The sequence below is a fragment of the Bacillus rossius genome, chromosome 18 (genome assembly GCF_032445375.1).
Source record: "Bacillus rossius redtenbacheri isolate Brsri chromosome 18, Brsri_v3, whole genome shotgun sequence".
NCBI classification, from domain to species: domain Eukaryota; kingdom Metazoa; phylum Arthropoda; class Insecta; order Phasmatodea; family Bacillidae; genus Bacillus; species Bacillus rossius.
Genome location: NC_086345.1, coordinates 19777492 through 19793782, shown reverse-complemented (window position 1 = coordinate 19793782; position 16291 = coordinate 19777492). Strand labels below are relative to the sequence as shown.

Here is a 16291-nt window from a genome sequence, read left to right as displayed (position 1 = left end):
TTCAACATATATAACAGTTTATTTGCACCAGCAGAATTCAAATTACATTATTTACAGTCATTGACACTACAATTTTCTCAAGCATGATGCAAACCTTTCGTAACATTAATAAATTACTATGGTCATTTAGTTGGCACTCCTAACAAATATTTACTTCAAGCTCAAAACTTACAAATTTTTTTTTCATAAGAAAAAAAATTAACATGTGAATGTTTTGAGCCTGAAGTAAAAATTTGTTAGGAGTTCCAACTTAATATCCTTCAAAACTGCTTTACCAGTATACACTTACATCATTTTTTACAGCTTTGTGATAATTACAGTAGAACCCTGTTACAATATTCCTGCTTATTTTTCCTTCTTCTATGATATTATTGAAGTCCCCACGAGGACAATGTATAAATTACGTTTCACATATGCAGCCGAATGGTTCATTGCCTGCTTGATAACTTTCCAGTATACAACAAATTCAAAAATAAAAAAGTTTTAAAATCTAACTATGCTACAGGCAAGTGTAACATGTTAATACGTTTACACACATTTTTGTTTACAACCTTCGGGTGTCTTCGGAATTCTTTTGTTTAGGTGAAAAAAAACTTATGTTTTAAATGCCGGACATGAACAAATAAAGGTAGGAAGTTTCATAACAATAATACAAATTAAGCCATTAAAACCAAGACTAATATTTGAGTAAATCTAAGAACATTCTTATCTTTTACATTCTTCTTGCAATGTCATCAAATTAAAATGCGATGTAATTAACTTAAGATTTGTTTGTTTGGATATTGTTGCGCAAGTAATAAGAAAAAAAATTACGTTCCTACTGTTCATCCTTTGTCCCGGTGTGTTTAGTGAGGTCAGTTACATTATAAATACTTTAAAACTAAACATCCATTAAAAATAATTCATATTATTTTTAATGTCCTCTCAGTTTGAAGTATTTATAATGTAACTGACCTGACCTAATCGACCATTTTAATTAATTAGGCATTCATGAACACAAGGCAAAATAAAAAAAAATTTGTTTTTTCACCTAAACAAAAGAATTCCTAAGTCGCCCGAAGTCAGGTATTCGGTAATCTTCGGGCATGTCAAATACTCGGCGTGAATCGTAGGCTTCCCAGAATACTAGAGCTACAAATAAGTGCTGGCAAACATGGCGTATTCAATAAATCAAAAGTAAAAAAAATTCTCAGTTACGTGTGTTGGCACCCTTGCTTGGGGAAAAAAAAGAGTTCAGTGCTATTCCAGTGTTTTATCAGATGTACGTACTTATTTCCTACTTATATATATATTTTTTTCCTTGTGCCCCCTTGGAAAGATTTGTAACAGGGTTCAATAGCATGACATTTTACAGCTTGAAAAAAATTTTTTATCAGAGTATCTGGTTAGAAAATTTGTAGCACAATAAATGCAAAAGATCCCAATTAATCAACAAGAATGACAATAACATGAAATAATGAAGTTGACATGTTTCAGCTTGTCACATGCAACATTTAAGTCCGTTATAGGCTTGGACATTGCTACTTAGCAGCATACATAAGGACAAACTTCACATATCCACAGGTACATTCTTTTGTTTCATTAGTACTAGAGGGGCAAGATATAATGGCTTCATATTTATAATTATGTCTCTGTCATTTTGATTTTTTTGAATGTTTTACACATGTCACTAGTATTGTGCATTAATATATAAAATTACATATAACATTTCATTTATGGGAGAAAAAAAAAGAAGTTAACTTTGTTACAGGGGCTAAAAACCCACATATTAACAATGGATAATGTCCAATTTAAATTTTACATTTTATCAGATTTTAATTACAATACTAATAGGTATGTAGTATGAATAAAAAACCCACATGCAATGATGAAAGTTCCTTTTTTTTTCCTCTGTAAGCATTTAGCCTCATTTGTGTGGTATCAAGTACGTATTGTTTTAATTTCATTGCATTTTGTTTTTTATCACTATTCACCATATAATCTTGCCCCTAGTAGTACTCAACAACTAGTCGTCCTACCAACCGAAGAACAGCTCATAACTTGCTTGGGACCAGTCAGTTGCACATAAAAACATTATATTCTCTTCACTGAACACTGCATTTTCTGGAACACGGGCTTGACACAGTTGGCTGATGGTTGGCCGTTCCGATGCAAAGGCCGCTCTGCAACAACGGGAAGAAGAAGAAGAAAAAGCAATAGTTAGTTGTACAGTGCCCGTTGAAAATTATGATGAATACAACAAACACTAATTTAATATACATGAAATATTTATCAAAAAATTCTATTAATTTTATTATAGTGCAAATACATACAAAATGATACAAAAAGAATTTTTTTTATTTGTTTTTACACTGCATGTTAATTGTCTCTGGTAATTCAGTAAACTTGCTGTGGATTCAATTTAATATACAATAGGATGGCAAACATTAAGTATTAAGATGCTCAATTAAATAAGAGTTTGGAACCACATAAGCATGCTACAAATCAAATGTGCCTCAACATCTATTCGCAATCAATTTAAATCATATTATAAGCGCTGGCAAATTTACACAAACAGTGTTTGGAAGATTCATATTTGCAAGTTGGGAGGCCAACAACAACTTGAACTATATTTAACAGACATGCAAGGCAAAAAAACGTGGCAAACCAAGTCACGGCCCGTTACTTTATCACTGAAAAATGCTGAAACAATCCTCGTCAAAATGCAATGCTATTCAGATATTAACCATGTATGTACAGTAGAACCCCGTTATAATGTTCCTGCATATAATGTTTTCCTGCTTATAATGTCATATTTTTAAAGTCCCAATATTTCCCCCATAAGGACAATGTATTTATTTCCTGCATATAACGTTCATAAATAGTGTAATTTCCTGCTTATAATGTTTGCTTTCTAACATTCAATAAATGGGGAAAAAATGTTTTAAACCCAAATTATTCCAACATTTACGATAAAAAGTTTCCTTTATGTATGTTTATGTTTACAATCACTGCCATACAATACATGAAGTTTTGTTAAAATACAATTTTATGCAATATACTGAAGGTACACAATGTTCATAGTTACGTGTCAGTTGGCACCCTTAGTCAACTCTTCTCTTCCTTGCCATTCCAGTGGGTATTCAGATGCACGTACATAGTCCTACGATATTTAAGTTGCCAACCATTGAGAGAGGGCATAACTAAAAGGGTTTTCTATTTCTTACAAATAATTTTTTTTTTTCATTCATACATAGGAATCCCAAAATTAAACATTTTCAGGTGGCGAAGGAGTAGATGTTCTCACTCTTAATGTTGTCATCATGAATCGTGTGACAATTTTACAAAAAATGTGGCAGTGTATCTTTAAAGACAAACAAAATTTAACCAGGGAACAAGACGAAGTTGAAAAATTGTTGACTTGTTTCAGAAAATTCATGTATCAAGTATACTATCTTTGGTTTTAACATTAATGTTGTTTACATAGCTTGGTGAGTCCATTGGTACGAAGCTCGAAATTTGTTAAGTGCTAAATTGAGATTTCCTGCTTATAACGTTTTCCTGCTTATAATGTTTAGTTCTTGTGCTCCCTTGAAAAACATTATAACAGGGTTCTACTGTATTTGCTATTGTATGCATCACTCAAGGGTTTGATCGACCTAACTGGTAAGTCCAAGAATTACCCACATGGAGTCAACCTTTACGAACATAACCACAGTTTGCTGACCCTATGTGCAACTTTGTGATTTGAACAAAAAAAAATAATTTGGATTTTAAATGTTGCTGACGTCATCAAAGTAACAGAGATGAGATGACATCCAAAAACTCTATATGTGTCAAACGAGTAACTGCAGCTTGAATAGACTAAAAATTTGAGTTCATTATAAAAGACAGTATTTTTCTTAAAACTTGATACACATATGACACGTGCAAAGAGCACCAAATCACATACCATTATTTTACAAAAACTTCACAACATAATCTCGTTTCTAAATTTTCACAATTTTCTAAAAATAAATTTAATGTACCTCACTACTCATTAAAAAAAATGTATAACTACTAAAATCAGAATTTCCTGTTAAAAAATAAAATAATTTTTTTTAATCTCATTCAGAATTATTTTTACGGAAATTGCGAGAGTAAAATAATTTAAAAGGGGAAGAAATGTTAACTTCTGTATTTTCTCATTTTTAATACACTAAACCACACAATTTTTTTTTTAAAAATTCAAGCTTCAAAAATATTGAATTTTCCAGTATTCAGCGAGGATAATTGTAATACACCTATTAGATTTACAAAATATTCATCATGTAGACGACATGTACAGACTTCATTATGATGCTCGTGGTACATAAAATTGCTCTTAACAATTTCTGCAACTACTAGACTGAAGAATAATCAAACGTGGACTCGACCCAACCCTCAAGATGATATTAATGCTCAGAATTTGCAAAAATTTACAGACTTGTCTATCTCTACATTTAATATACGGTCTCCTAAAGGTGGGGAGAAATTATTATAAAAATTAAGCAGTAATTTTTGCTCAAAAATTTAAATACTTTCACAATTAATTTAAGTATTGTTCAACTCACTGACCTAACCAACCCTTATCTAAAACACAACACTATATATCTATATACCCTTCTCTTCTTCCAATACCTATCTCTAAACCCTAAGCTAACCCACCATGAATACTCATAAAAGGACAAAAATTACTAAAATAAGGGTTGTAAGGGCTGCATTGTAAGAAATTCTAATGTATTATGACCAGGAATAATAAAATAACCATTAAAAAATGCATCAATGAAGATGCTCCAATATTACAATCATATAAAAAAAAACCACAAACTTTACTCAGTTCAAAACATGGGAGTTAAAAAAGAAATTATGTAAAGAAATTAATTAATTACATTTACATAAGCTGTTTAACAAAAGTTAATTACGAAATAAACGTTCTTACAGTCGAAATGGTTAACACATGTAAAACAAAAAAATTGGTACATCAAGTAAAACCCAATCAATGTCTGCCCCTTTAACAAACCACAGTTTATAATGAGTTTAATGCAAGACGAATGCCAGAAATCAAACTTATTATTTGTTTAAATCATCCTACCTTATTGGTCGATGTTTCATTAGTATTTCTCGTGGGAATTCAACAGCCAGCGGACTCTCAGGGTATTCTTGTTTCTGAAACCCCATTCACATGTCAACCCTCATCATATAAGTTACCATAATTACACACAAGCCATTATTAATTCACACAATTTTAAAAGTTTCCATACTAAAAAGATACCAGACAAGCCAGAATAATACCAAAAATACCTTCATAAAATACTATTTAAAAAAGAAATTGCATTTTGCATTAAACTTAAGTCTCTGCCCCACATGCAATGTTGGTTAATTTTTTTTTTCTTTCAACTTTTTATTTCTCAAGGACTTTTCCTATGAACTTATCATGATAGCTCTCTTTTGCAGTTTAACAATTTTAAAAAAAAATTGCTTAAATGTTCAAACCATGACCACTTGAATTAAATATGATTAAGTCGAAAATATAATTTAGTACACATCTGGTGAGAAAATCATTAAAAAGTAACATGGCATTTAAAAAAATCCAAATTACTATCATTAAAACATGTGGATTAAATTTATACCAGTTATCCCTCAAGCACAAACATGTGACAAGAATAAATCATCAAAATCTGCCCACAGAGTTTGCAAGACAAATCAGTACGATGAAGCATAGCACATTGAAATAGCAATACTGTTTTTGGCATAAAAGTAGTCCTGCAAACACAAAAAACTTATTACTGTAGTATGTATAAGCTGTTATTACCTATTTTGATTTATTTTATGACTTTTTGATAATTTTCAGCAAACTAAGGTTGGTAGACTGTGAAAAACATTATTTCAAGCAGGATCGAGATTTCAAATATTTGCTTGTACGTACTTGGAAAGCTTAGTAATCAGTGCTTAGTTTACCCATTATTTCTTTTATCTGGTTTGCCTCCAGTACAATTGATGTACATATTTGAAAAGTACTTACAAAATCATAAACTAAAATATTAACACTATTCACACGTACTGGCAAAAGACTGTTTACTGCTGGGTCAAGAGAGCAAGTAAGTACATTAGCATCTTTTCCGACATGAAAAAAAAAGTTACGTACAAGCTCACCGAGACTAAAATACCACTCGCTGATTAGATGACGGTCAGCCAAGACGTACAATGTAAAAACTGCCCACATAATTGAACCAATCTTGTTTTGTATGTTTGCCCAGTGTAAAAAAAGAATTTAGATTTCAATAATCAAGTGAATTTACAAAAACTTAAGCATGTTTGTCTCATCCTCTATGACCTAAATTTTATTGATATTTTACATATTAAATTTATTTATTTATAAAACTGCGACATGCACACAAACCATCCTAAAACCAGGAATGTGCACACAGACAGATCCAACACAACCCTTCTACCATAAATGGATAAAAAGATGACATAAATAAAAAAATAAAGACAATAACAACAATAAAATTACACAAACACTAAAACCACAAAATTGTTATATAGTAAATACATTTAATAAGTTTGTATCATATGTGGAAAAGAAAAAAAAGTCTAGTTAGAGTACAAAGTACTAGGAATTGATAAACGTGTGCTTTGAAAGTTTTAAGGTGGGATATGTCTGACGAAAGAAACTTTTAGACTCTTAAGATGAATTGAAGACGAGTCCAGACAGACCAACAGCTGTGAAAATGTAGAAGGTGTATGCAGGGCCGCAACTAGGGGGTAGGGGGGGGGGGGGGGTAAGCGGGGCATACGCCCCGGACGCAAAGCTGTGGGGGCGCCGAAATCGCTTGCATTGTAATTCCTACTACAACTGGTAACTGGTAAAAAGTTTTTTAACTTGCACGCCAGGAATGTCTAATCTGATTTACAATGTAACGTCTCAACATATTTAATGAACAATTCTAGTGATCATACGCACTACTTTATGGACATAGTGGGTTCATGCATGGAAGGTACAGTAGCACAGAAACTGTTACGTGTAGGTACGGAAAATACTTAAATAGCACCATTTTTCCGTAGGAGGGCCCCCGGACCCCCCCCGTCGTGGAATCCACCATTTTGTCGAACCCATCTTGGCCAACCATATTTAAAATCAGTAATTATTAATATAAAAATTCTGAAAGAATTACAAAAATCATAAAAACCAAAACAACCTATTAATATATTGATTGATTTGATATTTTAGTCCTCGGTTCAATCCTTAGATGATGCGATCAAGCTAATTTACTCTAAATCAGCGGTTCCCAAACGGTGGGTCACGGAAGGGTTACAGGTGGGTCGCGACTCTATCCTAAAACTATCAGAAACCATCGAATAAACCACCAGAAAACATAAGAAAAATCGAAACAAATCGAATTGTGTGGAACTACATATCTATTGTTAAAGAAATAACTGTTTTGCTACAAAGTGCTTACATTTATTTTGTCAACAATTTTCCAATCAGAACACAAATTGTTTATCAATAATCAATCGGTATCTTAAAAAAAAAGCATATATTAATTTGATAGTAGATTAAATATACATAAGGAAGGGATACGATACAAATAAGGTCTTTTTTAGTCCACCATGGACCGATGGACCGTGGAGGTATTTCCTATGAGGAAAGGTGGGTCGCCAGCTGAAAAAGTTTGGGAACCACTGCTCTAAATATACTTATGAATCCATTCATGCCCCGGGTGCCAGAGACCCTAGTTGCGTCCCTGGGTGTCGGTGGCTCTTCGTGCCTTACCTCCAGAGCAGACTCCGCTCCAGCTGCGGAGGTCACGTGACGACCGGGAGTAGCAGCGCTCGTTCCGGCCGGCGGCGCTACTCGGAGTAGCACGGTCTTCGGCGCTCCTCGGAGTAGCACGGCTGGTGGTGCTACTCGCAGAGTAGCACGGCCGGCCAGCAGGCGGCAGCGATGGCGTGGTGCTAAGTCACGCCGCGGGAAGCCTTCTCTTCACAGACGAGAAGAGCCCAAACGCCCGATCGTGCATCTTCGGTTATTTTTTTTTTGTTTGTTTATTGTAAATAATAAGTACGGCGGTGTCGATAAAAGGATACTAGTGGTTCAATTAGGTTAGGTTAGCCACATTATATAAATACTTTAAAACATCGCGGACGGTTGATTTGGTTAGGATAGCTACATTAAAGATACTGTGAAATTGTGTGAACTTCAGGTGTGGCTCTCTCGTCTGTGAAATTAAGGCTTTTCCCGTCACGCTGCATATCTGTACTGCAAGCGCATTGCACCTGTGCAGAGTCATTTCCCCCCCCCCCCTCCCCCCCCCTCAACCCAACATGAGAACAATCGAAAGGTTCACATACCCTCCATTGTAGATACCCTCAATCTTTTAATAATAAGTGCTTATTTCCTTTACTGCTGGCAGCACCAACCACGTGAATCAATTTCAAGACTTTTCCAAGACCTTAAAAAATATATATATATTTTACCTACACTTTTTTTTTTTTATATATCACAGATTCATTTTTTTATACACAAGCAGAATCAAACACAATACAAAACGGATCTACTATTCGCACGAATGTGTTAAATGCTTAAATGCGGAAAATTTTTCAGACATGGTTTCATCTGATTTTAAGTGGACAGTATCTACTATTGAGACATCGAAAAATCAAAACCGCAAGTTTGAAAAATTCTCCTGGAAATTGAAGTTTCATGTCTTCTGAGACTGTCAAACATTTCTTTTGCAACCTGTAGACATTTTGACAATGGAAAAAGCATAAATCAACCTTTAAAATAATGAAGGCCAATTACAAAAATTTGAAAATTTAATGAACAAATTATAATTCACAATAATGGATTTAACATTAACATGTAACCTTAACCCCCCCCCCCCCCCCTCCACTTTTTTCTCCAAATTGGGCATGTAATTTAGTTTGTGAAAGAATTTAAGTACGTACAAATAACTTAGCTTTATCGTATCGGTAAAATTACAGTTCTCATTCACAGCAGATGTAAAGTATAATTTACACACAGAACAAAGGCAGATGATTATTGATTATTATCAAAGTCAAGGAAGTGAAGTTGCAAGTATCAAAATCCATGTTTTTCGATTTAACACTAGTAAACATTTGTGTCATGTCTGAAGTTGGCCTTCACTTAAATAAAATTAAAGATCTTATATAGATGCATAGTTCCAACATTCAGGGATCCCAAAATATGGCGAAGTGTGAAATTTGCCAAAAATGATGAAATACAGTTCTTTTTAAAGTTTTTCGTGAAATTTATCAACAATTTTGAGGAAATACTCAGTTTGGCGCAGAACTCAGCTGTTTCTGAGAAGTCATTGACGCCATTTCTGAAAACGTCATGTGAAGGTCATAGATGTTAAACACATGAAAAAGATTTCAATAACAAGTATTTTGATATGCCTCAAACGTAGTATTTTTTTTCTTCATTTAAGCACCTATTGGTTTTATTTAAGAATGCCACAAACGCGATAAATTGGTCTTCGTGCTGTGCGTAGGACACAAAGTTATGCAACTTTATCTTCATGTCTTTCGTAATTTAATCAAAATGAATGATGGCTTTGTTCGCAGAAGTAGCTTCTCCACATTTTATATTTATTCCTAGTTTTACTTGACTTTTATTTTATCACTTGATGCGACACAAAGTTTCATTTTTCAAGTGGAGAAAAACTTTGTTTCCCAGTAAACTTCTGAAAAATAACATGGGTAAAACACAAACTATTTTCTCATTTGCTCACATGTAACATTCTAGATATTTTATGAACTACGCCAAGAAATAAATGTTAGTGGTACGTGAAGGACAAACATGTTGCAATGTGTGTGGTGTATTGCTTTATTTAGTACCCACCACAGATATTAATAATTCAATAGTTAAGTTATTTTAGTTTTTTGGTTGAATTTATGAAAGTTATCAGAAATGATCTTAAGTATATTTTCTGAGATAGTTTCTGAAACCCTAAACTGTTTATACATAATAAAAAAAAATATTGATTCTGAAGTGGGGGAAAATACTTTGAAATTTTTATTAACGTTCTAGCATGTTTTTCAGTCATTCTGTAAGGAGGCATTGTGATACTAAGTAGTTTACCATTTTATCGAATGTTTAAGTTAATTATAGAGCTGGGCGAACCTCAGTTCTCTGGTTTCAAACCGAACCGAATCGAACCATAGCAAAAAAATTTCTAACCGAGCCGAACCGAACCTCATACAGAAATAATTGTTTTGAATTAAAATGAACCGACGACCAGCATTTTGGTCTAACTGAATGGTGAGAAAGAAAGGTTCTCCAGCCATATGTATGTAAAATTAAAACAATATATAGCTTAGCTTTATTAAAACATTGCAAAACATTTTATAAATAAAGTTTATGCAATAAATAATGAAGGAAAGAAAACAGTTTAGAGAAAATCATTTCGCATTTAATTTCTTTATATATATATATATATATATATATATATATATATATATATATATATATATATATATATATATATATATATATATATATATATATACTTTCAATTCATGAAGAAGTTCCATCTAAATTTCAAAAAGACTACCTTTCTTTTTCAGTGTACACTAACCTTCATTTTAAAAAAAAATATATTATTATAAAGATGACATTCAGCATAAGGCCACATAACATATTTTTGTGGTAGACATAACCTAACATTTTTAATTTTTGTGGTAGACATAACCTAACATTTTTAAAAAGTAAAACTTTTTAATAGGACATTAAAAAAAAGTCGAATGTGTATTAAGTTACCTATCTACATTACAAAACCTGCTGACTGCAGTTGCTGTTTTCTTGGAAGAATGCTGCTCGTCAGAAGAAACTTTAGACAATTTTTGGGGTGGTTCTGGGTCATCTGGGCCGTCATTATCTTTTCTCCATTTGGAAAACTTAAACGACGTAAGCCTGCTCATCGCAAATCACCTCAAGAACAATAATATTGTAAACTTAACGTAAGAAGTGTGGTTAGCGTCGGAAAAAAGAAAACACGAGAAATAATGATGGCTGCCGCAACTACGCTAGTCAACTTAGTACCGTACTGTAAAATTTACTGGACCAGTACTTTTAATAAACAAGATTAAATTAATATTGTCAGTACCTGACTGGTATAACCAAAAAGGCCAAAGAAAATAAATACATTCCAGTAATTTAAAATACGTAATTTACGTAATCATTTCCTACCGCATTTGTCTTGTGTTAACTTGATCACGTTAGTTTTGCCGAAATACGAGAGTTCTCGTACATGCGCTTTAGTTTAACGTATGGGGTACGCAATTTTTGGTGATTTTACAACACTTCTCGTACATGCACTATAGTTAAAGGTATAATATACAATACCTTTGGCATTTATACAATAGTTTATATTACGTAGTACGAGAAATGCATACAAAATTCTCTAAAGTAAACAAAAAAACAAAGCGCGCCTTTATGAAAAAATGCTATGAGAGTTATGCGACGATTAATAATTTTTTTTTATTATTTTGTCTGCGCTTGAAACTGTTGAGGCGACGATTATGCGATAAAAGTCGGAATATTGCAAGTAATGGAATTTTGTTGTGCTGTTTTGTGAACGGTCTGAAATGGGGGTTAGAAAAACGTAATTTTTTTTTAACGAACGTTCGGTTTTTCGAATATAATTTAAGAGGTTTTGAACCCGAAATTTTCGAACTTCGCCCAGAACTAGTTAATTATAAAATATAAATATAATACAATGATTTTGTGAAATGGGTTGGTTGGTTTACGTTACTTACATTTAAAATACTGAAAAATTATTAGGAATTAACAATTTAAAATGTAGCTAACCTCACCAACCAATAATCACTGTGACGAAGCAATTTACGTAAGTTAACATTTTATATTTCATAAAACATTATTTAAGCTTTAATTTAACCCTTGAGACCTAGATTCTGAGTCAAGGCACTTTTCGAGATTTGGATTCAAGAAAATTGGGATTCGAACCATCACTAGTAATATGCAAACAAAATTAATTTCTAGTGTATGGTTTTTTTTCTCTACACAGCTGACCCCCACAGTTCAATCATAAAAAAAAAAAAAGTCCACAAAGGATACACTGACAACAATTATATTACATTCCTGATGTACAACCAATACAAAACAAAACACAAATACTTAACATATCCATTCCAATCTTGGTAATTCAAGCACTTTGAAAGGACAGTATGAACCATATTCACACAAAAAAAACAACAAACAGACAAAAACCTTACTGTCGAGAAATCGTCGTTTTAGCAGCCAAAAAGGATTGTTTAAAACAACAAAAATCTCATGTCACATCAGAGCTTCTCGTCTCCCAGAAAGAATTAAATGCAAAAATAATTTTCTTCTTTGTACACTATACTAGTTAAGACTAACGTGTAACCAAATTTGTACATATGTACAATTGTTTTAATGGTAATTAGCAAGAAACAATGTCTCATTCCGGTTTCCTCGAGAAAAAATGAAAAGCAAACCACTCGGTGGTACGGGATTGTTTTCCGGAGTTTGTATTCTAATTGTTCTGAAAGCTATTATAAAGAATTGTTATTTATTTATTCAAAACAAACTTCTTTACAGCCGGTAGCGTTGAGTCCAGGTGACGACTCACTAGAGCGTAACGAAAAGCGCAACACACACGAATGGGGTGCCTGATTGCAGAGGCGGAAGGAGAAACAATAAATTAACAAGACAGATTAGTGTAAAGAGTTTTCGCAGGGTTTTCGATGCCATGTTTACAACAAAAGCGACCATTTTTTTAACTTTATTGTTTGGTTTTATCATTGAAATGAATTATTGAATATTTTGTTCAACTGCTTCAGTGGGTTACTGAAGTGTAAAATTTCAGTTCTAGAACGCTAGTCAGAGACAAAATTATATGGTGAATTAAGATAACACCAAAATGCAAGTTAACACCATGTAGCACCAAAATTCACATTATACCATGGAGTTAAGTAGAATTGAACCAAAACTTAATTCAAATCATAAAAAAAAGTTATCTTTTAATGTTTAAAATTCAAGTACTGTTATTTCCGGACAAATCTGTACCAAAATGCACGGAATAGACAAATTAATTTAATTTGTTTCATTGTTCATCTCTTATGGAATCACTTAGAAACCACACACTGCTCACTTATTAATTTTTATTGTTCAGAATGTATCTGTTTTAGACCAATTTATTACAATTTTTTTTTTCCGTAAAAATGCAGAATATAAATTTTATCACTACTTAGGTGGAATAAGTATTAAAAACAGCTATTATACACATAAAAATAATAACACCAAAATCTTCTGCTTCGAAAAATGAAACTGGACTAAAAATAAAAACACAAAATCTTGTGTCTACGCATAGCAGACATGCACCAAACATTTTCAAAATGCCACGTAGAAAGAAGAAAAAAAAAACAAGCATTTACTGAAAAATTTGAAATTTCTTCCTGCCATTCATTACTCTTGTCGCAATGAAAAAAGTATGCTGAAGACCCTGTCGTCGCGGATCACTTCGCAAAGAATTACGTGGGAGGCCTAGGGTTGAAAGTTGCGTTCGACAGCCTACACCAGCAAAGATGGCACTTTTTTTTTGCCTAACAGTGCAAGATTCTTATACCGTCAACCCGGAAGCCTAAACAAGAGGACGACGTGTGCACATACCCTTTCAATACCGCCAACCCAACATATATTTTCAGGTACAATCGTCCACAAAGGCGTGCACAACAGGTGCAAGGTAGTATGCACAAAGTTAACCACAGACTCATTTCACCCAAAAAGCTTTTAAGTAGGCCTGCATACACAGTTTTATTCACCAACTTTTTTTATTTCAAAAATTGCTTGGGTCCCAACTGAATAATTTAACAGATGAACAGTTACTTCAAATTGAATTTCGATTCTAATATCACATTAGGTATTCATAGATACCAAATTAATATTCTTCAAACATAATTTTAAACATATAGTGAAACTTTTTTCTCTCCATATTTCAAAGGAGTCTAAGAAAAATTGAGAAATAAACATAGAACAATAATAGAGAGGTGTCGAAAAAAAAATACTTGGCTTCAAATACAATAAAAATTTTAAGTATGAAATTAATTTCATTGATCCAACAGATTACACAAAAAAAAAAAAACAGTTAACAAAATTTTTAAAATCATTATCACATACTATTACTTGTCACATATAAAAAAAAATATTATGTAAAATGTTGCAGGAAAAAGAAACATCCAAAAACTCTCTATGAATCTTAACCTTCGTTTACGTTGCAAATGTTAAGCATACTTCGGATTGATTAGTACCACTTGGCGTATTTACTGGTGAAACGTAAATTTTAAAAAGAAATTATTCAATCTTGAAATGTCCGGATGTGCCGTCAAGTCGGGCCACCGGTCGTGAATACCAAACCGTTCACGAACGCGGAACACCAACTCTCGCACCGTCCCTGCAACGGGCGGGCCTACCCGCGGGTCCCTCGCGACGAGAAGGGGGGTGGACCGCAAAGGGGGCGGCGGCATCAGCCCTCGTGTGGGAGCACCTGCTCCGAGCTCTCCACGATGAGCAGCATCTGGCCCGACGAGGCGGTGATGGCGGAGGCGTCGGCGGCCGACCGCACGCACTCCACCTGGTGGCCCTCCCAGTCCTTGCGCTGGCAGAAGGTGGAGCAGTAGGGGATGCGGCGGCACAGCGAGCACTCCGCGAACGCGTCCCGGTTGCAGTTGGCGCACTGCAACGCACACACGGGCGCCCGTCCCGACAGCACGCTCGGAGGCAAGCCAAGAAGTAACAACCAGCAGCACAGTCAGAGTAGCACTAAATAGGCAGAGCCAAGATTTTATTGCGTGATAAAAATCTAAATTTCAAAACAAAACTTATGTCTCGACAGCACGCACGGAGCAAACCAAGGAGAAGTAACGAAACCAGCAGCACAGTCAAAGTTGCGCTAAATAGGCAGAGCCCAAGATTTCATTGTGTAATAAAAATGCAAATTTCATAATTTTGAAAAGTGGATTTCCACTCGCCCGCCCACTGTCCCGATAGCACGCATGGAGCAAACCAGGGAGAAGCAACGAAACCAGCAGCACAGTCAAAGTAGCACTAAAAAGGCAGATCAAGATTTCATTGTTATAAAAATGCAAATTTCATAAATTAAAAATAGTGGATTTCATCTTTATCGTCATTAAAAACAAAACTTATGTCTCGACAGCACGCACGGAGCAAACCAAGGAGAAGTAACGAAACCAGCAGCACAGTCAAAGTTGCGCTAAATAGGCAGAGCCCAAGATTTCATTGTGTAATAAAAATGCAAATTTCATAATTTTGAAAAGTGGATTTCCACTCGCCCGCCCACTGTCCCGATAGCACGCATGGAGCAAACCAGGGAGAAGCAACGAAACCAGCAGCACAGTCAAAGTAGCACTAAAAAGGCAGATCAAGATTTCATTGTTATAAAAATGCAAATTTCATAAATTAAAAATAGTGGATTTCATCTTTATCGTCATTAAAAACAAAACTTATGTCTCGACAGCACGCACGGAGCAAACCAAGGAGAAGTAACGAAACCAGCAGCACAGTCAAAGTTGCGCTAAATAGGCAGAGCCCAAGATTTCATTGTGTAATAAAAATGCAAATTTCATAATTTTGAAAAGTGGATTTCCACTCGCCCGCCCACTGTCCCGATAGCACGCATGGAGCAAACCAGGGAGAAGCAACGAAACCAGCAGCACAGTCAAAGTAGCACTAAAAAGGCAGATCAAGATTTCATTGTTATAAAAATGCAAATTTCATAAATTAAAAATAGTGGATTTCATCTTTATCGTCATTAAAAACAAAACTTATGTCTCGACAGCACGCACGGAGCAAACCAAGGAGAAGTAACGAAACCAGCAGCACAGTCAAAGTTGCGCTAAATAGGCAGAGCCCAAGATTTCATTGTGTAATAAAAATGCAAATTTCATAATTTTGAAAAGTGGATTTCCACTCGCCCGCCCACTGTCCCGATAGCACGCATGGAGCAAACCAGGGAGAAGCAACGAAACCAGCAGCACAGTCAAAGTAGCACTAAAAAGGCAGATCAAGATTTCATTGTTATAAAAATGCAAATTTCATAAATTAAAAATAGTGGATTTCATCTTTATCGTCATTAAAAACAAAACTTATGTCTCGACAGCACGCACGGAGCAAACCAAGGAGAAGTAACAGAACCAGCAGCACAGTCATAAAACTCATACATCAGAACAAATCACTCGAAACAATACAAATGAAATGATTTCCACCCAA

At 34.3% G+C, this 16291-nt stretch overlaps 1 protein-coding gene across 8 annotated transcripts in view; it reads right to left on the bottom strand.

Moving 5' to 3' along the window:
* LOC134541156 (deformed epidermal autoregulatory factor 1) overlaps positions 1-16291 on the bottom strand; it is a 64189-nt gene continuing 47898 nt past the window's right edge. For 6 of the 8 annotated variants that reach the window (XM_063384374.1, XM_063384375.1, XM_063384380.1 and 3 more), the window contains one exon: positions 12098-14738. In XM_063384374.1, the coding sequence (XP_063240444.1) occupies positions 14529-14738 (210 nt within the window). In that variant the 3' untranslated portion in view covers positions 12098-14528. Of the gene's footprint in view, positions 2163-5092; positions 5167-7774; positions 7983-12097; positions 14739-16291 lie in introns of those variants that run through there. The other 2 variants (XR_010076561.1, XR_010076562.1) reach the window with 2 other exon arrangements.